The sequence below is a fragment of the Danio rerio genome, chromosome 1, assembly GCF_052040795.2.
Source record: "Danio rerio strain M-AB ecotype USA chromosome 1, GRCz13ab, whole genome shotgun sequence".
Taxonomy (NCBI): domain Eukaryota; kingdom Metazoa; phylum Chordata; class Actinopteri; order Cypriniformes; family Danionidae; genus Danio; species Danio rerio.
In genome coordinates, this window is record NC_141021.1 from 57,987,369 (window position 1) to 58,012,500 (window position 25,132).

The window sequence follows — 25,132 nt, forward strand, 5'->3', positions numbered from 1 at the left end:
CTGGAAGGGCATCCGATGCGTAAAACATAAGCTGAATACGTTGGCTATGATGTTCTTCATGTGTATTTTTCTATATTTATTAATTAGACCTGGGGAGAAAAACAAAACTGTTCATTATTTGAAGGTATAAAATATATATTTTACTTTTATTATTGCAAATATAGATGTACTTATGTTCAAATATTTAATTACTTTGATCATAAACACTGATTTATGTCATTTTTTGGCACTTTGCTAACTGTGGCTTTCTGATTGGTGGAATTTTCTGTAGAGCATCATGGGTAATGTAGTTTTCACCAGATGTTCTGCTATGGTGACCCCAGATTAATAAAAAAAATAAGCCGAAAAGAAAATGAATGGTTTTCTAGACAAATTCACTCAAAATAGAAATGTTCTAACCAATAATATCACTTTTTCCAAGTGTAAACGTAAACAGACAGAGTGTGTTTAAACTTTATATTCTTAGTGTGACATTTTGACAAATGTAATTTCCTTTCCTTTTTGTTTTTTTATTTATCTTTTCCAGCAGTTGCCTCAGTCTGAGGTATCCTTACTTTGTGAAAACTACTGTAATGCAATTTATTAACCTAATAAATGATATCAATGATGATGTTTGGTGTCTTTAGAGCTGCTGTACTGTCTGTGGTTATGACAGTTTAAAAGCGTCAGCAGTTTTAACAACTTAAGTTCTCACCATGATATCAAGAAAAAGAGGATGTAATATTTTAGTCTTAGTAGTCATCCTGTTTCGTTAAAGGGTTCGACTTCTCGTCTGCTGGCAGTTTTGATCGTCGACATTTGAAGACTTCAGGATTATGGTAGAACATTTCACTTTAAATCTTATTTATTTCTATGTTTATGTCTGGGTTTGACCCATTGAAGTTACCCTACTTTCTGTACTGCATTGTTTTAGCATATATGGTAAAAAGACGCAGTTGGGTGGTTTATTCTCAGTTGTAAGTCAAGCATGGATATGATAAAGTTTAGAAACATGTCTTTACCATTTTCAATTAAAATAATGACAGAATTAAATGCGTATTTCGAAATATTTCAACTTCCCCTAATTTTTTTGAGAGTGTGACAATGACTGATCTGAGACCAGCTGCTTAGAAATGTCTACAATTTTAAGACTACGACAACATATCAGGCCACATAAAAGAAATACTACAGTAAATGTTGTGATGTTTGATGGGTCAGATGACATTAATCATGTGAGACACAAAAGATCACTGATGTATTCTGATATTCCTATGCGTAAAAGCACAACTCTTAGTGATGAAGTGAAACGTAAGAGACAAAACAGGCGGCTCCGGCAGAGGGCGCGCCTAATCAACAAACCAGCTGGACGAACTCTCTGTGAACCCTTAGGTACCTCAGGCTACCCCCTCCCTTGTACTTTAAATGAACCCCCTCCTCGTACTTCTACAGAGCTCTCTACCCAGCTCCTTGCCGAGCTCGAACACCTAAATCTGGGGCATAACTGAGGGAAGTGAGGCTGATATTAAAGAGGCCCATGTATTGATTTCTATGTACTCATATATCTGTCTTCCTATTGTTCAAGTGATTTAGCATGCTCCTTGAATGTATGAGTTAAGCAGTTTTTGCATGATTTATGAACACTATTATATGTGCCTGACCTGGTTTTGTGAGTATAAAAGCTGAGCATTTTCTGACCAGCTTTGCGCTTCCCGACTTCTGTTCATTGAGGTTGGTTGCCCTTTGTCTCTATCGAGAGGCAAAGTAACGATTTCTTGTTTTCTGTTTGTCTTTTGTTTGTTCTACTTTTTCACTGGATTTTATTTTATTAATAAAAGTGTATTTTATTAATTTTCTTCACTGGAGTGGACATTGACTTCATTTTCCAGAACCCATCTAAGTTACCCTGTGTGGTAAAGTATGCTCTAATTTATTCTTTTGCAAACTACGTTCTTTAAAGACGATCCTTTAACTAAACTCTTGCTAAGAAATATAGCTAAGGGAGGATCCTGATCTTAACTTTGTTTAATTAGGGTAATTAAATAAAGGGAAATCAGCACAATGTGTAAAAGTATAGTACAAGTGTAACTCTTTGCTAATGAACGCTCCAATATACTGTGGTATTAACTATAGTGAACTGTAATAAATACTGTAGTATACTTCAGTCTTGACTACAGTAAACTGTGGTGTATTGTAGTATAATATACACTATAGTTATACACCCTTAACTACAGTATTTATTCATTCATTCATTCCTTGTTAATCAGGGGTCACCACAGCGGAATGAACCGCCAGTATTTAATCATTTAGTCGTTTATATTACTGTATTTGTTCTGTAACTATAGTAACTATAAAGTCAACGCTACAGATTAATTAAGTGCTTTACCATATTGTGGTTCAAAAACACTATAATATTTACTTTAAACTACTATAAGATGAGGGTAGCTGGGTGGAATGGTGGCGGCTGGAATGGCATCCGTTGCGTAAAACAGAATAGTTGGCGGTTCATTCCGCTGTGTTGACCATTGATAAAATAAGGGACTAAGCTGAAGGAAAATAAATGAATGAATGAGGGTAGTTAGGCAGCATGGTGGCTCAGTGGTTAGCACTGTCGCCTCACAGCAAGATCTTTTCAATTTCTGTGTGGAGTTTGCATGTTCTTCCTGTATTGGCGTGGGTTTCCTCTGGGTGCTCTGGTTTACCGGAGATGTCATGAAGGCAGTGGCGGAGCCAGAGGGGTGTCCCGGGTGGCACTGGTCACCCCTGACATCCAATTGGGCCCCAATTGACCCCCAAATTTGTTTTTGCTGCAGGCAGTTCCTGATGCTCATTGACATCTCATTTGTCTAAAGAAGTTTTGGAACGCTCAAGCTATTTTTAAATTAATGACGAGCCGAAGACAAGAGCATAGTTTCAAGTAAGACGAATAATAATGATGAAGGTTTTGCTGTCTTGCAGGTTTGTCCAGCTCTTCTGCTTCAGTCCTTCATCTGGTTCTCTCTGATGTCAACAGGTAACATTTTATCTGCAAATAGAGGACACATTTGTACATCTTTATGCAAGACATTTTTACATTAGTCTGAAACAGAACTGCTTCACTGGCAGCACATTTGCTGGAAAGTTTCATCACCCTGTGTCACTTCAGCAAACACCCACAGTTTGGGGTTTTACTTTCACACTTAGCTATTTACAGTCACAAGGAAACAGGCTCAAGTTTTCAAAGATATCATTTAGAAGAGACATGGCGTATTTATTCCTAATGAAGTTTCATGAATGAGGAGTCCTGTGCAAATACTGTTGATCAACCTCTGAATATGTTAAATACTATATTCAACATTGGGAGTGGATCAAATCAAAATATGTAGAAGTCTGGGAACCTGTTGCAGAATCTGTCAATAATGTTAATAAAATAAGACAGGTCAAACAAGCATGCTATTTTTCTTGCAGTACACTGAAAAATAACTCTTAAGATTTACTTAAAAATATCCTCATAACAATTTAGACTAAAAAATTCAGTACATTTTACATTATTTATTTATTTATTATTATTTATTAGAATATACAAAAGGTACAAAAGGTACACAATTTGAAGTTATACAAATACAAAAACCTATCAAACAATACCAAAAATACCAAAAACAACAACAATATAGTCAAATACTGGCAGGAGCGTGTGTTTGTGCATGTGTGCATGTATATGTGTGTGCATGTAAAGGAAACTTGGTAAACAGTTCAGAGTACATACAAAAGGAACAGTAACAGTCACTTAATGAAGCAAGTAACACACACACACACACACACACACACACACACACACACACACACACACACACACACACATATATATATATATATATATATATATATATATATATATATATATATATATATATATATATATATATATATATGTGTGTGTGTGTGTATGTGTGTGTTACTTGCTTCATTAAGTGACTGTTACTGTTCCTTTTGTGTGTGTGTGTATATATACCAGTCATTAGTAAAAACCAGTAAATTTTACATTCTTATATCAGATACAATTAACTTGTCAACATCATGTACAATTTACTTGTTTAATCTAACACTCCTAAATTAACAAAGTAAAAGTTAATTGATTATCTTTGATTGAGATGTCAAGTTCATGTTTTAGCAAAAAGAACACTGATTTTTAAAAATAGTTTAAATAAATCTTATTAGTTACAAATGAGTACATCTGGCATCACTTGTTTAATTAAAAGCCACATTTCCACTGACTTGGCATCACTTTATCTCACTTTAGTTTAAGCAAACTGAATCCAAGAGCAAATTTATTTAAAAAATCCTTACTAATCTTATAGAATTAGTGTTAGCATAGCTCTTTGAGTGAAGCATTAAACATTAATGTTGAAAAAATGCCAAGATTCAAATGCATGAGTGCTGCTCTTCTGAAAGGTGGTAACCGGAAAACTAATAACATTTACTCAAACTCTACTCAAACTCTAACTAATAATGAATAAACTTTAAAAATTCTCTTAAATTTAAACACCTAAGATTGCTTTTATTTTCAAAATATTCCACTCTTATTTCAGTCCCATACAAAGCATTCTGGGAACTACACATCCATTACGACATATCAATTATTAAAATGTACTTAATATTACTAAGTTTGCAACATATTTAAATATCGCAAGTAACTATTTCCACTCGTTTAATTTATTGCATGAAGTAAATTTCTAAATATTAAATATTTACTTAGAAAATTCTAGTTATCCTTGACGCTACAATTTAAAAATTAAGAGAGTAAATTTATTATTTACAACAAAAAGTAATTTCTTTCAGTGTAGGGACATGTGGAAGATGCATATTTATTTAACATAAAAGGTATTAAATTAGGGCGACACTATGGCTCAGTCGTTAGCACAGTCACCTCACAGCAAGAAGGTCATTGGTTCAAGTCTTGGCTGGGTCAGTTGGCATTTCTGTGTGGAGTTTGCTTGCTCTCCTCCGGATGCTCCGGCTTGCCCCACAGTCCAAACATATGCGGTATAGGTGAATTAAATAAATGAAATTAGCCATGAGCGTGTGTGAATAACTGTATGGGTGTTTCCCAGTACTGGATTACAGCTGGAAGGGCATCCACTGTGTAAAACATCCTCTGTGGCGACCCCTGGTGAATAAAGGAACTAAGCCGAAGGAAAATTAATGATATTTAAATAACCCCTTTCAAAAGTTTGAGAATCTTCAGGTTATAAAGGGTTAGTCCACCCAAAAATGATCATTATTATATTAATTCAATTATTATTAATATCAGAAAAAGATTTTTGAGTTTCTGAAACACTCAAAGTCCATAAAACATTGTCCAAGAAAACTTGTGTGACAACAAAAAACTAATGTTTACTAATGTCTTAGCAGATTAGGTTGCATGTTTATTCATTCTTTACTTGTTCAAAACTTTTCTGAGTCTATTTCTTCTGTTGAACACAAAAGAAGATACTTCGAAAAATGCTGACACCCATTGACATCCATATTAATTCATTTACTTCCTACTATGGAAGTCAGTGGGTGCCAGCTACCAGCATTCTTCAAAATATCTTCCTTTGTGTTCAACAGAAGAAACTATTAAAGGTTTACAACCACATGAGAGAGAATAAGATCATTTCCGCTTTTGGGTGAGAAATCCCTTTAATGCTACAGTATAATGCTATATAAATCGCTGTAATCCCTTTATAATGTTTAATCTCACATTATAATGAACCAAATGCTTTTCTTACTTAGAGTTTTTGTCTTGTTTCTAGTCCAAATATCAAAAATTCACAGTCTCAACTATAATTCAGGATGAAAGGGGTTCAATTGGGTTGAGATCAGGACTCTGTGCAGGCCCGTCAATATCTAAAAATTATTCAAGTTAAAAAAGTTTTGTTTTCAGAAATAGTAAGTCAAATTTAAGTGAGTTTTTTCATAAAACAAGCAAAATTATATGGACAAAAAGAATGACTTTTCACATCAAGAATGCACAGACCTCTTTTAATGCATGTATACTCTGTATCTAATTACATTTGTGTGTATTGCAGGTGTGCAGTATGAGGTTTCTCATATTGTCAGCAGTATGTGTGTAGTTCGGCAGTCGACGGTGCTCATTCCCTGTAAATACGATGGATATGGTTTTGGGAAGCAGGTGAGCTCTGCAGAGTGGCTCCATGAGAAAGCAGCAAAGCAGAAGCTCTCAGTCTCTCAGGACTCAGCGTTTGCAGGCCGTGTGGAGTTTATGACGGACTCTGGGAACTGTTTACTGGTGCTGAGGGATGTGAGAGTCAGTGACGCGGGTATCTTCAGTTTTATGCTCACGGATGATTCTGGACACAACTGGACAAACACACAGGGAGTCCGTTTAGAAGTGACAGGTCAGTGGAGCATATGTGTTTGCATGTGTAACCCCACCGGTCCAACGCCACCCAACCCGCTCCGAGCTGGTATTGAACCGGTGACCTTCTGCATGGCAGTCGGTTGCTCTACCAAGGAGGCTAAAGACCATGGCCTCTAGCGTCTGTCGCCAGAGCATCTTTAGAGGTCAGAGGAGTGAGGTTTACCTGCACAGCACTCACTAGCTTGCCTTCGTTACACATGCATCTTTAATTTGAGTTCTCACATTCTGATGAACCAAATGCTTCAATTACTTTAGAGTTTTGTCTTGATTCCAGTCCAAATATCCAAAATTCACAGTCTCATAATTCAGGATGAAAGAGGTTCAATTGGGTTGAGTTTAGGACTCTGTGGAGGCCAGTCAATATCTAAAAATTCTTCAAGTTAAGAAAATGTTGTTGTAGATGGGTATATTTTGGTCGTTGGTTCTGACGGGTTTGCTGCTTTACGCAGAGGTGCTCAATCCTGTTCCTGGAGAGCCACCTTCCTGCAGATTTCAGTTGCTAACCATATCAAACACACCTGAATCAATTAATTAGGACCTTAACACCATGTGATAATTACAGGCAGGTGTGTTTGATATGGGTTGCAACTGAAATCTGCAGGAAGGTGGATCTCCAGGAACAGGGTTGACCACCCCTGCTTTAACGGGTCAATAATTTGCGATCTCCAGAAATGTATATTGGGCTACGATTTCAGAATGAGCCTATGTTGTTGTCGTCACAATCACCAGTAATCTAATCCTTTCACGTCGCTGGTAAACACACAGATTTAACTTGCCGGTATATGAACTACAAGATCCAGTCATGCAACACGCACACACCTGCTCCAAGTCTCCATTGGTTTGACTCACACAGCTGAAGCTGCTCATGGACTCATTACTTGTTAATTTATCTTTTTATACATTACTGTGCTGTGAACATTACGACATGTTTCCCTTGCCTGGTCTTGCCATGTATCGATCTTTGATTTGTTTTGTTTGTTTATTCATGTCTGCTGCCTGCCTTTGACCATCTGCCTGCTTTTTAACTATGATTCTGGATTTTTGGGTGAACCATCCCTTTGAGATTGAAGTTCATGTGATGTAAAGGCAATATAGTGTATTTAGGGCTCATTACACCTGCTTATTGCATTGCTCCGACATCACAATCCTCAAGAATCTCTAAGCATAGATGTTTTCTTGCTGGTCTAGATGCGGAGGTGGAGGTAAAGACCCAATCTGATGTTGTGATGGAGGGAGACTGGATCTTCTTTAGCTGCGGTTCATGCATCCCCTCCATGACTGTACCAACCTACACCTGGAGGAAAGACGGACATCTGCACAGTCAGCACTATGGGAACAACATGCTTGATGTGGAGTCTGTCATGCTGGAGGACGGCGGACTGTATTTGTGCATCATCAGCGGACACGAGGGACTCAACTCTACACAAGTTAACATCACTGTTAGACCTGGAGGTGAGAGCAGACACTTTATTTGAAAACAGGTTTGCATGTTCATTAGAATCATGCTTGAAAACTTAATGAAATATTTATAATGAATCCTGAATTACATCATTTGAGTATTGCTATGTATCTTGCACACCATTCACGCTTGTTATTTAGGTCCTCCAAAGAGCGTCTCAGTGTCCGTCAGTGGATCTGCTGTAAAAGTGTCTGGAGATTCAGTGACTCTGAGCTGCAGCAGCGACTCAAACCCTCCTGCTGTGAACTTCACCTGGTTTAAGGAGACTCAAAGCTCAGCTGTTGGATCTGGACAGAGTTTTAGTGCACTAGATAGTGGACGATACTACTGTGAGGCTGAGAATAAATATGGCTCTCAGAGATCAGAGTCTGTTTCAGTCACTAATAAAGGTAAGGATCATCTGTGTTGATCTCATCTAGGTCAAAAGCTATTTATGGTGATGGTTGGTGATCACCAGAATGGGGAAGTCCCAGAGTAAAATGAGAAAATATGATACACCGGAGTTTTGAAACATGGACATTACACTTTTTTTTCATCTGTTCTTATATTATTTGTTTTTATTTTATTCATGCTTGTCTTTTATTCTTGTTTATGTAAAGCACTTTAAATTGCCACTGTTTATGAAATGTGCTTTATAAATAAACTTGCCTTGCCTTGTATAATTACAGTAATAACTTGCATTATTACTAATTATTAATCACATTAATTTGCATAATTACAATAATAACCTGTATAATTGCAGTAATAATCTTTAAAATCACATTAATCTGTATAATTACACTAATAAATTATATATTTACATATAATATTTATATTTATATATAATATAAATTATATAATAATTTATAAAATTACAATAATAATCTGTATAATTTCCATAATAATTAGTAAAATGGCAGTTATTCCTTATTTTTTTCCACATTTTAAATGCAAATTATCAACAGTATTAAACTCTAATTTTGCCTGTAAAGTCTGTTCTGTATTTATACAGTTTTTGCTTGTAATTTTGTGAAATGTTTTTTTCTGTAATTTAACAGAATATCTCTGTAAGCCTTTTGACCTTTTTGCGGAGTTTTTTTTACAGTGCAGCAATGAGTAGATAATAAACAGTATACAGTATTTTTAAAGGAAAAAAAGAAAGAAGAAAAACAATATCAATAAAATATAAAAATATAATAAAAATATATAAAATTCAATACAATATTACAATATCATGGTGTGCACAGTTAAGGATAAAAAGTAGACTTATAATCACTTCTAAGTGTCACCGACTCGGTCCCAGTCATTCCCCTCGATTGCCTACACACCTGAAGCGCATCCAGTAATCACTCTCCTCACACATATAAGCAGCACACACACACACACACACACACACACACACACACACACACACACACACACACACACACACACACACACACACACACACACACACACACACACGCTGCTTCATTGCGAAATCTTGTTCTGCCCCGCTACTGAGCGTTTTCATCCTTGCCTGCTTTCCCGTTGTGATCCTGCTTCGTTTACTGACCCAGTCCTGCCTGCCTTGTACTTCAGCCTGAATCCCGACTTTGATCCTCGCTGCCTGCCTTGAACTCTAGCCTGCTTACCGACTCTGATACTAGCTGCCTGCCTCTGACCCATGCCTGCATATTCATCCTGTGTTTACCTGCCGCCAGCCCAACGACAGTATACTACTGTGATTGTAAGTCGGCGCACGAACAACATCTGTGTGCTATTGTTTATTGAACTGTTTTATAAAAATACTGCAAATGGATCCCTCTGTGTCAGCCACTTCGTTACACTAAGACAGGTCAAAGGAATTTCCCACTGCTTCTGAAATGACTTGGATTTTCCTATTATATATGTCCAATCTTTTCCATAATTAGGGCATCTTTAATCAGGATTATCCAGTCCTTGACAAGAGGGGTTTTTGTCTCGACCCATTTATTCATAACTATTTTCCTTCCTAGTATCAGTACAAGTTTAAAGACGTATAAAAAAGGCCCGCAAATTTTAAGGAAAACATATCTAGCAAATAAATTCCAGTATGCGCATCAAAAAAGTGTTGTAATTTTGTTTGAGCAGATCATGTGATCACAAAAATAAGCTTGATGTGATGCAGTAATGGACAAACCAGCATTTTGAGCACATTGTTAAACATCTGAAATGCTCATTTCTAAAATCCCTCAGCCAAAGTCTGTCATCACAGTGGTTCAGTATTATTATTAATACTATTACCTCCAGAACTGTCTTGAGCATTTGTCTGTGTTTCCAAAGAGTGTCTTAAGCCTCCAAAAGCCTTCGTATTGAGGCCATTATATTTCGTCTTTGTCAAGCACAACTCATTTATTAAAGAAAAAACACCACATCTCCCAATGCATGAAACTACAATCTGTCTGATATTTGCTCCAGTTTGGCTCATTAGACGGAAACTCTTCTTTATTCGCTAATGTTTTATGCGTTATTCCAGTTTTTTGCATGAATCTAATTCACATCTTTGATTGGAAATGTAACTATTGTCTGTATAATAGGCACCTGCTCTATTTGACCTGCACAGATGAGGAGAGCAGCTCATCTTGGATCATGTTTACTGCAGGAATCACTGCAGCTGCTTTCGTGACGTCTGTGATCCTGATAGTTTCAATTTGGCTGTTGATCAGAAGGTGAGAGAGACTCTGTACATGAAGATTCAGAGTCAGTTTGTGTTCATGATCATTTCCTCTACTTCTTATACAGGAAACGAGTGACTCGGTCAGAAGAGAAAAACCACAGAGAACACTGTAAAATGGTGTGTAAATCTCCTCATGTGTGATTGATCAGTGATGAACAAATAATAAATCCTCTCATCATCGTCAGGTGGAGTCTTCAGAAGACCCTTACATGACCCTTGACCCTAAGTCCAGATGCTCTGAATATGACACACTGGACGTGAGTTGCTCTGTGTTTATCATCTACAGATAGAACATCTGGGCTGCATTTCCAGATAACGTTGTCTCTTAGTGGGCTGTGAAGATTCTAAATGTCCATCTTAACTAAAGTTCTACCATTTGTAGGTGTGTTCCTCAAATTACCTAAAAGAGGATGCTTAAGGTTTACCCTCTTTCATATGATGTTATGAGGTGCTGAATAGTTTGGTATGAGAGTAAACAGTTCCTCACAGTTTTACCATTATCTAAATCTAATCTAAGTCCACTCTTTCCATTAATATACAGGGAATTTAATTAGCATTTAAATGAGGATCATGTTTTACTTTCAATTTCTTTTTATGAGTGGTCCAGACCAACCTTATGAAAATTTGACTTAAAGAGGGTATATTTAACTAAGAAAGTGTTGGGAAACGCATATTGTAGTGGTTTTCGGTTTTTCTCTTAATGAATGAAACTCAGTCTGGAGGTTATGAATATCAGAAGAGTATACTTTATTGTCGACAACAAAGGAGAATTTTCAGGAGACACCCAGTAGCATCTCTGTCTGAAAAATTCTGTCTAACTGATGTTCTGGCCTGCTTAAATACTCTTTTGCAACTGTTTTTCAAATTGTTCACACAAGATCCCACCTAGTTTAACCCCTGACCTCAATTTCCACCTAGGTTAACCCCTGACCTCAAATTCCACCTAGGTTAACCCCCGACCTCAAATTCCACCAATAGGTTAACCATATATCTTATCCATTTCTTGTAACACCTTAATTCTTCTAATGGTATGTATGTCTACAAGCAGATTATACACATACAATTTGAATATATAGATTAACTTCACACTTTAAAGAGTATAAAATCCACTTCAATATTAATGCTAAGATATAGCTTAAATGGGACCTATTATGCCACTTTTTACAACAAGTAAAATAAGAGGTCCCTGGAGTGAAGTTTCAGCTCAGAACACCACACAAATAATGATTTATAACTCTCTGAAACAGACCATGTTAGGTTTTGATCCAAATTGTGGCATTTTGGTGACTGTTGCTTTAAATTCAAATGAGACTTTTCAAAAGTGGGCGGGGCTTTAAATTCTGACGTTATCTATGTGAAAAACTGAAGATGCGAAAAGAAGTGTGTGCTTCATGCTTGAGTCAGTCTACGGAGACTCCTGTCGCTGTTCATTTGTGCTTCATCTAAAACTCCACATTTAAAATCTTAGTCTATGCTGACATTATCTTCAGCTAGGGCTGGGCGATATGGCAAAAAAAATCTAGTTTTTTTTATAAAGTTAGACCAATTCACGATTTCGATTTTTTAAATTTATTTATTGTGTAACTAGTAAACTTAAAACAATACAACAACAAAACTGAAGTAACATTATCTATAAGTAACTTGAAAAACCATCTGGTTTAAGAACATTGTATTGTTAATGGCCATGTCATACATAAATTGGTCAACAAGGTGTAAATAAATGTAAAACAAATTCACGAGTTAAATATCGTTGCAGAAGATTTTTAAAAATATATATGTGTAAATAGTGCAGTTGCAGGAATACAGAGGTATTTTTTGCAAGTTTTGCTGAGCCTAGGAAAGATTGGCTGTCAGCTCGGCTTTAACTTTATCTTCTTCTGATTGAATGACAGGTTGTAAAGCTGCTGCCTTTTTCTTAAAAAGATACAGTGGAAGAAAAAGGACTGAACATGGAAACTGTAAAGCCAAATTTAACCCAATGCGTGAAGTTGTGGACGTATAGCAGGAGCAAATACAAGCACCAGATGTGTGTCTAATATAAAATAATATATTTATTCTACCCCCCCCTCTTCTTTTAAATACCGATCATTTGATGCGCTTTGCACCACTCTCTGTGTTATGCTGCCTGACTGGGTTTCAACTAGGTCCGCTAAATGACATCATGGAGGCGGATACTTTCACTTTTCATTCTTACAGCTGATCACCTCTGCTCATGTTCAAACCAAACTATGAGCGCAGTTCAAACTAAGATCAGAGCGTTTTTTCACATAGGTTTTATGTCCTTCATACATGTTGAGATTGAGTTTATCGACTTGATGAGGGAATTTGTCTTGACAATCCACACAGACGTGACTTAGTAGCGTGAAGTAATGTAGGATTTCACTTGTTGCATTAGTCTGAATGTAAATCCCCTCGTCAGTTAGTGCTGGAGTAGCGTGAGAGAGTGGACCAAAGCGCATTTGATGCAAAGGTATTAACAAAAGAAAAATACACAACTGAAGACACTTAAATGCTTGTATTTGTTGTATTTGCACCAGCTAAAACAGAGAGTGGACCAAAGCGCATTGGTGCAATTATAAAGAATCTAATATTTTTATTAAAAATCACGATACCTCGATTTGATATAAAATTAAATCGTCTTAAAACGTAAATTCGAATTAATCGTAAAAATCGCCCAGCCCTATCTTCAGCAGCTCAAACACTCTGATGGCTAATGGACAGACGGCTGCTTCTCACTCAGGGCTGTCTATGCTAATGAGGGAGAGATGATCACTAATGGGTGGGGCTTTCCCCCTCTGATGACACGTACAAAGGGAAAGTGTCAATCAATGTGTTTCTGCAGACTGCTTTTATCACGTGTGATTATTAAAAATAAAATGAATTACGTTTAACCATTAGAGGCTGGTTATATTAACAGGCTGCTGCTACACAACTGTTTAAACCTCCTTTAAATTGATTTTTGCATTATAGCTCCCCTTTAAGGTACAACATAAGAATGATGTAGCCTTAAGAAGGTTTTGAGTAATCCTACTCATTCATATGCTCATTTTTTCTCCAGAATATAAAGAGATCCTGTGAAAACACGGACAGCCATGAAGATGAGGATTCTGCATATTATAATATTAAGGAATGATTCAATCATGTGGTCTTTTATGTACTCATACTTTCTCAGTCATATTCATTACTGACATTACTAAGATTTCAACACTCTTACAGAATTTATTATTTGATCCACAAGCTATGTAAACTTTGTACAGTTTTTTTTAACATAACATAGCGAACTCCTGGTGCAAATAATGCACAGAAAAATGAATACCACTATCTTAAGTGAAAACTGCTTAATAAAATAGTCAGGAGAAACAGCACTTCACCAGTACGGCAACAATGTGTGTGTGTGTGTGTTTTAGCAATTGTCATTCATTCACTGCCTGTAATACAGCCTCCGTGGATAAAAAACGGGCAGCTTTGTTTACACCAGCATCAAGTCAAAAGAAATTCCATGCATAAATTACATAAAGTCTTACATAGAGTTATTTGTATTGGAAAAATAAAATTTTATTAACCTGAAATTTTAAGTTGCCATGCAATTCAAATGTATTTTTTTTATTTATATATGTATATAGCAGAGCTGGTTATAAACAATATATCTGTGCATTTCATTATTTTCTACAAATTAATTTGCTTCCATAATTGAATTATATATCATAACCTTCCCTCCTCCCTCGAAATGACTTTTCTGTACCTCCCTAAATTTCTTTTTTAACTCCAGCACCATTTCAAGTGGATATACACCACATTAGAGAAAAAAAGACAATCTTTACTTTCAGTTCATGGTGACATTTTATGACAATAATGCTCTGACCTCTTTTTCAGTTTTTTTTTTTAAAACATTTTTATTTGTTAAGCCTGTTCAATTTTGTTCTGTAAACTTTTTTCTGTCTTTACTTTGTAATTCTATTTTCTTATTTAAAAAAATATTTTTGTGACATGATGCAGTTGCATATACCGTCCACTAGACGGCGCGACAGGTCGGTGAGCTGCAGAGGTTTGACGTGTGAATCCGCTGTCCGAGGTGCTGATCATTAAACCAACATCTACTGTGAAAGTCATTAAATAATGAAAGCTCTTATTTCCCGAGCCTATTTATATACAATTGAAATCAGCATTATTAGTCCCCCTGAATTATTAGCCTCCTGTTTATTTTTTCCCCCAATTTCTGTTTGATGGAGAGCAGAGTTTTACGACACATTTCTAATCATAATAGTTTTAATTCGTCTCTAATAACTGATTTATTTTATCTTTGCCATGATAACAGTAAATAATATTTGACTAGATATTTTTCAAGACACTTCTATACAACTTAAAGTGACATTTAAAGGCTTAACTAGGTTAATGAGGTTAACTAGGCAGGTTAGGGTAATTAGGCAAGTTATTGTATAATGATGGTTTGTCCTGTAGACTATTGAAAACAAAAATAGCTTAAAGGGGCTAATAATTTTGACCTTAAAATGGCTTTTAAAAAATTTTAAAACTGCTTTTATTCTAGCCGAAATAAAACAAATAAGACTTTCTCCAGAAGAAAAAATATTATTAGACATACTGTGAAAATTTCCTTGCTCTGTTATACATATTTTGGAAAATATTTAGAAAATTCAAAGGGGGGTGAATAATTCTAAATTCAACTATATGTATATATATATATATATATATATATATATATATATATATATATATATATATATATATATATATATATATATATATATATATATATATAGCCAATACATACGCCTGGCAAATTCTGACCTAAAGTTACTTTTATTCAACCAGCAAGTTTGTTTTTGACCAGAAATGACACAGGCTTTTTCCATTAAGAGGCATCATTGTGAAAAAAAATTACTTCACAGCTTCTATTTACATTTGAACAAGACCTGTAAGTGAGAGTTTGCCTGGAGTATGGATGATTTAGGGCCTGACCGTGTACAAATATAATATTAAAAGTAGAGTTATTAGCCACATGGAGACCCATCTTGAAAGTTATGGGAATCAAGCATTGGGTTTGCAAAAAACCCTTGTTTTTATTTGTAATGTATGTATATGTCTCACTGCATTTGTAAAACAAGCATTTGTTTATATTGTTGATACATATATGTTGTATATATTTGATTAAAGAGACAATCCCTCTACTTCTTTATTCATAAATTTTTTTTCCTCGAGAAGGGAATGTGTATTGCTATTTCTCCAACCCAGGCTCATTCTGAAAGCGTAGTCCCATGGATCTTTCTGGAGACTGTGAAATATGTCCTGGGATGTATGTATTTTTGCAGTTTTTGTTTCAGTTGTTGCAGTTTCTTACTTCCCTAAACCCAAACGACGATTTACAAAAGCCGTCCAGAAAAAGAAAAGCCCTCATCTGATTTTTACCATGTTTTCGGATCTTACCACATTCTCGGCGTCAATGAAATGCAGCCATATGTACCTCCGGCTTCATAATTCGCGATCTCCAGAGACGTCCAAGGGACTTCATTTTCAGAATGAGCCTGTGTTGCATTTCTCTTATTTTGTTCCAGTTATTTTTTATTCAAGTCTGAAAGATTTTAGAAATGCCCCCCCCCAATATATATATATATATATATATATATATATATATATATATATATATATATATATATATATATATATATATATATATATATATAATTTTAATAATGTAGCGTTATTACAGAGTTATTACAATAATTATTGCCATGTAAGCTTGCATATCCTTTATTTGAAAAGGAAATAATTATAATTTGATTAATTATATTATTAAATAGTAAATATGTAGTAAAATATATGATGTAAAATAGATTAAATTAGATTTTGAGCTTCCAGACTCATCCTTTGAGATTTCTTCAAAAAAACAAACAAGCAAACAAAAACAAACAAACAATTAGCTTTAACGTTATGGCTGCTGGTCTGTGCTGGTTGAATCTGCTCCTTAAAATAGACTAGCTAAGAAACTAAAAAGGATAGTAAATAGTGAAATACATACTGTTCAAAACCTTTTTTTACAGAGCTCTCTATCAATATGGAATCTCCCCACACACAGAAACACAAAGTTAGCACTAGCAGAAAATAAATGGGGGAAGAAAGAACAGTGACGCAAGTGTACGTGTTTATCATCAGTCAGTGTCTCTCATTATAAATAGCCAAGCTAAGTCAATATAGAGCCAACAAAGTAAATAGTTTAAAATGAAAACAGTTTAAATTCGTTGTGTATTCGCAATTAATATCATGTTGCGCATGTTTGTTTACTCCACTTAGCATCGCGTCACTGAAAGAGCATTTTTAGTCACACTTTACACTAAAGTTGTATTACTTATTGCTAGTTAATGTATTTACTAACACGATAAAACAATGAACAATACCTTTATTACAGTGTTTATTCATCAGCCAATGTTAGTTAAGGGAAATAAAGTTGTTTATTCTTAGTTCGTTAATTTACAGTGCTATGAATATAGATTGCAATGCTAAATGTTAAACTAGGATTAATTATTAAAAGCTGTACATGTATTGTTTATTATTAGTACTGCATATATTAACTAATATGAATTAATAAAACATTGTAAAGTGACCGCATTTAAAATAAAAGAAAAAGAAGAAGAGGAAGCAGGAAGTGAAACCTGTTGAAGTTTTCCGTCCATCATAATCAGTTCTCTGTTCAGTGCTTCAATACTGCAGTAAAGCAAGGTAAGATACACATCTGAATATTAAAATTAGATTAGGTTTCAGTGATGACTGGTTACTATATGATGAAAATGACTAGTGTGTATCTGTGATAGCATGAAGCCTACAGAAAAGCTTTAGTGTGTACTTACAGTTCTGCTTTAATGTCTTTCAGGATGTTTTGTCTTTCATTTATAATTTCTCTGCTCATGATTCCCGGTGAGTCTGAAAACTATTCAAAACTTATAGTGAGACATTAAGTACTGTGAAATATGATGATAGATCATCAATGATAGCTCAAATAGGTAAATTTTGTCTAGTTGACACTTCTTGTAATGCGGGGTGTTTCTGTCACTTTGGTCAAGTTTTTGTTATCCACTAGGTGGCATTTTAAATAATATGAGCGAATAGAGCATGATACTGTATTATTTATGTATGTATTGAATGGTTACAGTAAGTACTGAAGAGTAGGGAAGTTTGATTTTTACAAAAAAAAAAAAAAAAAAAAAAAAAAAAATATATATATATATATATATATATATATATATATATATACACAAAAGAAATCAAATCAAACAGTGAAGCAGAAAATCTGAAGAGACTATATTTTCTGCAGAAAGCAGTTTTTTGGTTTTCTCCCGTTATCATTCAATTGAAAAATGATCATGTATTTCTCTCGTATTTTTGATCTTTGTATTAAATGATGATCGACACAGTCAGTCCTCGGATTGTTGCTAGAAGTGATACAGCTGCAGCCGAAAGTTAATTAATTAATTTTCTTTGGGCTTAGTCCCTTTATTTATCAGGGGTCGCCACAGCGGAATGAACCGCTAACTATTCCAGCACATGTTTTACACAGTGGATGCCCTTCCAGCTGCAACCCATCTCTGGGAAACACTCATTCACACTCATACACTACGGACAATTTAGCCCAACTAATTCACATGTACCACATGTCTTTAGACTGTGGGGGAAACCGGAGCACTCAGAGGAAACCCACGCCAACACGGGGAGAACATGCAAACTCCACACAGAAATGCCAACTGACCCAGCCGAAGCTCGAACCAGCGGCATTCTTGCTGTGAGGTGGACGTGTTACCCACTGCGCCACCGTGCAGCCCCTATTATTTATTAAATTACCTATATATAATATTTTATAAACATCTCACAATCCCATCCCTAAAACCAACCATCATAGTAATGTGGCAACAGTAATACAGAGTATTTTACATATTATTTATTGAATTATGCCTTTATTGTATTTTATTAACGTCTATCCCTACCTCAATCCTATCCCTCACAGTAATGTAAATAATATATAATATAGATATTTCTCATTAAAGGTTTACGAAACCCTTAAGTACATTTTTTTGTAAGATGTTAACAGATTTGTGTGTGTTGAGCATCAGTTAAGACACTGTTAGCACCTGTCAGCTTTAATTGAGGGTAAACTGGATCATTTTGAGCTTTTGTCAGCTAATTTCAGCTTCCGGGTTTAAAATGATTTTTGGGGAGGGATCAAAATCGGCGACGGAGCGCAAAACTGCAAGTGCAAAGATGACGCGTAAGCTTCTCATTATTATTCATAGCAGAGTTTTCTTACCCTATGAGAAGAGCCGGCTTATTAATTATTCATGACTGTGCATGCTTTCCGACGGCAAGGCAGACTTGCCAGTGCCAATCTGTGAGACAGGGACCCACGGCACACAGTATTTAGCTGTTCATGAAGGGTCGTATGTGTTTGTTTTAATGATCCACGGGATTTGTTGCATGTGTTTCCCCGCGATGCTGTCCGGGCCGTTACAGCAAAGCTGTTTATGTGCTGCAAGCATTTTTGTCGAGAGGACAGTACGAGAATTGGAGAATGGTGGATGTTGTCTTTTATAAGGAGTTCGTTCACATTCAGACACATCGCCGTGCTGCTGTGTTCGCCTAAATCCTCCAGATTACCAACAGGGCTAATGTTTAAAATAGACAGAGCAAGAGACCTGCTGCACTGAGTCTGCATTCAGACCCGGGGATTGAGGAAGAAGTCCTCATTTATAGTGTTTATATGAACACCATTATCTTCATAATGATATAAATTGTGGTTGTGTGTATCAAATAACGAATGACAAATGTGGCAGGGCATTAAATTACTGTTTATTTCTTTGCATTTTAACTTTGTAAACTATAATATCATGCATCTCCTCACGGTTTGTCTCTCATTTTGTGAGGCAACTGACACAACAGTTGTTCGCTCCCCTCCTTCTCCCCTGCTGGCCACGCCCACTCCTGCCCTTTGATTGCGTAGGTCCACGCCCATTTTGATGCATCTTTTGAAAAAATTCTGAGGTAGACCTGAACCAAAAGTGGGGGGTGTCATGACCCTTTAACCTGCAGCCAGAGATGTCTCTCTTCTAGAATTTACCCAATCCTCCCAACCACCAGGGGACCTGCACATGAATGTGATAGAAAATATGATATGCAAGAGCTGATTAAATCATCCTTTGATTTTTATTTTGGCTTGTAAACATTTTGAATTGATTATAAAAACGGCCACATTTCTGTCTTTTTTATTAAAACTATACTTGCACTATTCTTCTACCTCAGAGTCAGCTTTGTAATAAACTTAAAAATCGGCCTTTGAGCTTGATAGGAGTGATAGTAGCACTGTAACTTCTGCATATTTACATCACAATTTTTCTTATAGCTTTAACACCCAGTTGTACTGTATAGAGGTGCAAAAAGAATTGATAACAATACACAGCGTTGTTGAGAAATAAAAACCAATAAACAACATGGAGGGAGAGATTATTATAACTTAGGTTTTTATTCATGCAGCTGTAAGAACGGTCTTTAAACCACAGCGGTTCGAACTGTAGTTCTGCCGAGTGACTAAAAAAGTGATCAGCATGATGGTAAAAAACTGTACATTTCTAGTCAAACCATTCTTCTGCAATCTCATACCAAAAACGGAAATAAGAGCAGTATTAATAGCTATAAATATGGGAGAGCGTTGATATTATGTGATTGTATTGTATTGCAATATGGAACAATTAAATGTTGATGTTAAATCAAAAGTAATTCACAAATACTTGAAAATGAGATGATTTAATGACAATAAATCTCTATGGTTACAACTGAATTAATAACAAAATAACTGTATAAAATGATCAAATATGAAATGACAAAACATATGGTATAAATTGTACCCAGCTTAAATGCAAAATTAAAGTTACCAAAGGTAGAAGGAGAGACACAGAAGGAGGGAGAGAGAGACAAAGAGAGCAGGCCCAAAAGCCTGATTGCAGTAGAGTCAGAGAAGATAGACTCCAGAGGAGGAGAGGAGCAGAGCAGGAGAGAAGCAGGCCAAGAAAAGAGAGGGCAAGAAAAGAGACAGAGCTCGAGTTTACCAACTATTTTGTATATTTCTTGACCATGTGACTAAAGCCATTCAAGACATTCAAACTGACTAATCAACATGTGACCACACCATAAAACCCCCAAAGTCCACACAACAGGCCCTGATCTTATCAGTATCTGCCTTTGTAGTCAGTATGGACCTTCTTGAGTGAAAAAGCATGTTTTGTCATATAAACAAATGCATTTGATAATTTAGCCTCTTACACAGCACATGCTTTTCTTCAACTTTGAAAACACTATGAATACCTATTTTATAATTTACAGGAGTTTGCAGCCAGGAATGGGAAGTTCGGTACTCAAAAAGTGCAATATGTGCTTTAAAGGGTTCAACAATACATTTATCAGCCAGTTATAAACACCCAGATGTTTTCACTGTGACAGAGATATTTTGGACTGTAAACCCCAAAAAAAGAGAATTAATCAATCTGCTAAACCATTCAGATTACACAGGCAGAGTTGAGGTCCTTCAGAAAAACTATTTTGTTTTTCTCACGCTCAGTAATGTGAGACATGAGGATGAAGGAATGTACTGCATCAGAATTGTGACAAATGAAGGACAGCGATATCTGGGTCACCCTGGGATGGAGCTCACAGTGACAGGTACAGTTAAACTCATGTTGCACAGACAGATTTATTCTGCTCAGTGATGTACTGTAATTGTTACACATTTCCCCTGTGTTTTCAGAGCTCAGAGTGGAGACTCCTGCAGAGGTTGTTGAAGGAGATTCTCCAGTCTTAACTTGTAAAAGCTCCTGCAATCTCAGCAGCACAAACTTCAGCTGGTATAAAAACAGCAAGTCTTTCTCAAAATGGGTGCGTCAGAATCAGCTGAATCTGCAGTCGGTCAGCAGAGAATATGCTGGAAACTACAGCTGTGCAGTGAAAGATCTGAAAGATCTGCCGTCTCCTGCTCTCACGCTCAACGTCAGATGTACGGCGAGATCTTCAGCTTCTCGAACTCGTCATATTCACCTCTGTCAAACTCACTGATGCTGATTGTTTTTCAGATCCTCCAAAGAGCGTCTCAGTGTCCGTCAGTGGATCTGCTGTAATAGTGTCTGGAGATTCAGTGACTCTGAACTGCAGCAGTGACTCAAACCCTCCTGCACTGAACTTCAGCTGGTTTAAAGACAATCAAAGCTCAGCTGTTGGATCAGGACAGAGTTTCAGCATCTCCATCTTTAACTCCAGTCACAGTGGACGATACTACTGCGAGGCGCACAATAAATATGGCTCTCTGAGATCAGAGTCTGTTTCAGTCACTGTTGAAGGTGAGGATCATCATATCACTCTGCAGTCCAGCACTGGTTTACTGAAGCTTAGCAGGGTTGCGCCTAGTCAGAGACTGTATAGGAAAATGAAAGTTTGGGACACACCAAGCTGACGGTCGGCCATTGAGCTGTGTTGTGTGTTTATAATGAGTGTCTGATTTAAAACACATTTTTCTCTCTTCTGCACAGAAAGCAGCTCATCTTGGATCTCGATCACAGCAGGAATCGCTGCATCTGCTTTTGTGTTCGTTTTTATTGTCATCATAAGGTAAGAGAGACTCTGAAGACTCAGAGTCAGTATGTGTTCATGATCATTTCCTCTTCTTCATTTCACAGGAAGCGAGTGACTCGGTCAGAAGAGCAAAACCACAGAGGATCACAACAACAACACCACAGTGCGGTATGTAAATCTCCTCACATGTGATTGGTCAGTGATGGGCGAATAATTAATCCTCTCATCATCATCAGGTGGAGTCTCCTGAAGACCCCTACATGGCCCTTGACCCCAATTCCAGATGCTCTGAGTACGACACACTGGACGTGAGTCACTCTCTGTTTATCATCCACAGATATACATAGCATATGATTTATTCTGATTCATATTTATTCATCATTCTCTAGAATTTGAAGAGATCCTGTGAAAACACAGACGACCGTGAAGATGATGGTTCCACATATTATAATATTGATCAATGATTATTCAAATAGTCACATCTTGACTTATTTCATGATTTACTTTCCTTGTGAGATTTCCTTGATGCTGTTTTAAGTCTTTTTTTAATTAAGTAGGGTATTTATAATTTACCTGTTCGGTAGCCTAAGGTAAACTAAAGGCAAAATAGAGTAGAGGAACTATGACATCACTTTGTATGCAAAAACCTGGAAGCGAGTTTGCATTTTAGCAGTTCCAGTTGCCTCGTCTCAAAGTCAATGTGTTTTTTAAATGGGATTTTGGTTAAATCACATTAAATAAGGTTTGTGGCGAACACAAACTCAAGATACTTTCACGTTTTATTCCATGCCATAAAACACATCAGTTACAGCACACTCCTGATTTTTTTAATCGGTTATGCTTCTTTAAATAGACAGTTGCTATCAAGTTGCTAAACGGGACTACAGGCGGTGTCAGAGACATTATACATCATCTGTTTACATACACTGTTTACATCTGTTTCATTACTTCAAAATCAGTTTTATATACTGTTAACTTTCATAGATATTTATATACTTACATTTTATAATTATACTCCAGTCACTTCTGTGTATATATATGTGTATTTATGTGTATGTTGTGTGTATGACTTCACTGTGGACGGCAAAGTAAGAATCTCATTGTACAGGGAAACGTATTTCCTTACTGTGCACATGACAATAAGCAATTGAATTGAATTGAATTGAATTGAATTGAATTGAATTGAATTGAATCGAGCTGATCTGGTCTGGAGCGCAGCTCGCTTGTGTTGGGGATTTGGATTCATCTGTGATTTAAGTATTTTCATGAATAGTGTTTTATAGTTTGTAGTGTTTTTCTCATTGGGAGTTCATATTGTGTGTAGATAATGCCTTCACTTGTAAAGACCGTCGAGATTCATTTGTTGATCATTTATTTTAATTAAACGATATTATAAAGATACTGCTAAGTGCAGCCTGTCTCCTGCTCTCAGTAACGCAAACTTGTGAATAAATGTGTAAAAATACATGCATGTTAACATAATTTTAACATGATCAAGTGATTTTTGGTCAGGTTTTTCTAAATCTAAACACATTTAACTCTGTCATAATGGCATTATTTACACTCCTCCTTAAATGTATAGCAGATGTGACTGTATTGGCTGCTTTTTACTGTACTTCGTGACAAAAAATATTGAATGTTGTTCTGTGTCCATAATCTAACTTGCACACATATAGACTTGCTCCTCACGCCTCATTTCTGTCGTCTGTTAGGGTAAGCAGGCTGTATGCGTGCAAGCGATACACTTATTTGAATATGTCTTATGATAATACTATGTAGGCAAATTTATACAAACAGTTTTATAAGTATAACAACAACCGTAAAGCAAAACAAAATGTATTTCACACGTAAAAAAACTATTAAAAAGGCCTGTAGGTCTATACAGGTGTGTTTTTGCGTATTTATTTGTTTATAATACATAGTGTGGTTTATAATATAATAAACCGAGAGAGTAAATCTTTGTCATGGACTATATATACTAGGGTGGTGCTAACATCACAGGCGAGCGCCCTGAATTCGCTGTAGTCCGTTTATAGCCTAATGTTAGCTTTTCAGCTCTTGCGTTTGCATTTAAGTGTAATGAACAGTGTTTTTTGAAGCGCTTTGGGTGTATGGCCATACACTGTAAATGCGCCATATAAATACAAATTACATTACACTAAAGTGTTGTTTTCATTCACATGGCATGGTAGAGCAGACAACATGGCCGATGCAGTACATCTATTCATTTATACTAGCCACATTCCAAAACACATACTATCTCAACTCTAGAATTACAACCGATAGTTAGTGCACTCATTTTTACCGATTTTTTTGTTATGTTGAGTCATTTGTAACATACACAAAAAAAAAAAATTAATTGGATTTACTACATTTTTTTTTAAGGCAAGTGGTTGCATATAATTTATATGGGCTGAATTTAAACATAGTGATGTTCAACCTAATTTGTTTGTTTTAATTCAGCCCATATAAACTGTTTGCAACTAGTTACCTTAAAAAAATGGTGTAAATCCACACACCGCCTTTAACACTCATCAAGAGTCATCATGCTGCAGGTATTAGGAGGCTTGCTGAAGGTTGCAGCTGAAATGCAGTGAGGAATTTGCATCTTTGATACACTATGACAGTTCATATTAATTAAAGAGTAAGAATGATTCATAAATCTATATTACAGATTTAAGTACTTCACAATATTAGGGTTCAAAAACACTGTATTTATTATAAAGTGCAATAGTCTTATTTGTTTTATTTTGGCAAGAATAAAAGCAGTTTTTAATTTTTAAAAAGCTATTTTAAGGTCAATATTATTAGATCCTTTAAGTAATTTTTTTTATAATACAGAACAAACCATCATTATACAATAACCTGCCTAATTACCCTAACCTGCCTAGTTAAACTAATTAACCTAGTTAAGCCTTTAAATGTCACTTTAAGCTGTATAGAAGTGTCTTGAAAAATATCTAGTCAAATATTATTTACTGTCATCATGGCAAAGATAAAA

The 25,132-nt window shown here is 35.9% G+C and overlaps 2 protein-coding genes and 1 long non-coding RNA gene across 15 annotated transcripts in view; 2 read left to right on the forward strand and 1 right to left on the reverse strand.

Annotated features, from left to right (window-relative positions):
• The first annotated feature begins 692 nt into the window (after nt 1–692).
• On the forward strand, nt 693–15,160 carry si:ch211-286b5.6. 3 transcript variants are annotated; one of them, XR_015477145.1, is made up of 9 exons: nt 693–818; nt 2,935–2,989; nt 6,027–6,356; nt 7,568–7,831; nt 7,979–8,227; nt 10,376–10,507; nt 10,581–10,632; nt 10,701–10,772; nt 13,574–14,317. XR_015477145.1 is itself a non-coding variant. In XM_087238172.1 (9 exons), exons 1-9 carry the CDS (start codon nt 816–818, stop codon nt 13,646–13,648), a joined length of 1,206 nt encoding a protein of 401 aa, XP_087094298.1. In that variant the 5' UTR covers nt 693–815; the 3' UTR covers nt 13,649–15,160. The 3 variants fall into 3 exon arrangements, 1 of the variants encoding a protein (XP_087094298.1); XM_087238172.1 differs by having other exon boundaries at nt 10,402–10,507; nt 13,574–15,160; XR_015477146.1 differs by lacking the exon at nt 693–818 and having other exon boundaries at nt 1,682–2,989; nt 13,574–14,081.
• The window catches only part of LOC137495979 (uncharacterized), a 72,021-nt gene continuing 49,417 nt past the window's right edge, over nt 2,529–25,132 (reverse strand). Inside the window, exon 4 of one of the 3 annotated variants that reach the window (XR_015477231.1) lies at nt 2,529–3,001. This is a non-coding gene — a long non-coding RNA (uncharacterized LOC137495979). Of the gene's footprint in view, nt 3,002–14,521; nt 14,610–25,132 lie in introns of those variants that run through there. The other 2 variants (XR_015477236.1, XR_015477233.1) reach the window with 2 other exon arrangements.
• On the forward strand, nt 17,008–24,013 carry zgc:172106. Of its 9 annotated transcripts, none has more exons than XR_015477148.1 (10): nt 17,008–17,247; nt 17,399–17,442; nt 20,893–21,228; nt 21,314–21,559; nt 21,636–21,899; nt 22,089–22,167; nt 22,236–22,299; nt 22,368–22,439; nt 22,521–23,046; nt 23,329–23,522. XR_015477148.1 is itself a non-coding variant. In XM_087238175.1 (9 exons), exons 2-9 carry the CDS (start codon nt 17,400–17,402, stop codon nt 22,593–22,595), a joined length of 1,179 nt encoding a protein of 392 aa, XP_087094301.1. In that variant the 5' UTR covers nt 17,008–17,247; nt 17,399; the 3' UTR covers nt 22,596–24,013. The 9 variants fall into 9 exon arrangements, 4 of the variants coding, with proteins under 4 accessions (XP_087094301.1, XP_087094302.1, XP_087094303.1 ...); XR_015477149.1 differs by having other exon boundaries at nt 17,151–17,247; nt 21,070–21,228; XR_015477151.1 differs by having other exon boundaries at nt 17,169–17,247; nt 21,128–21,228.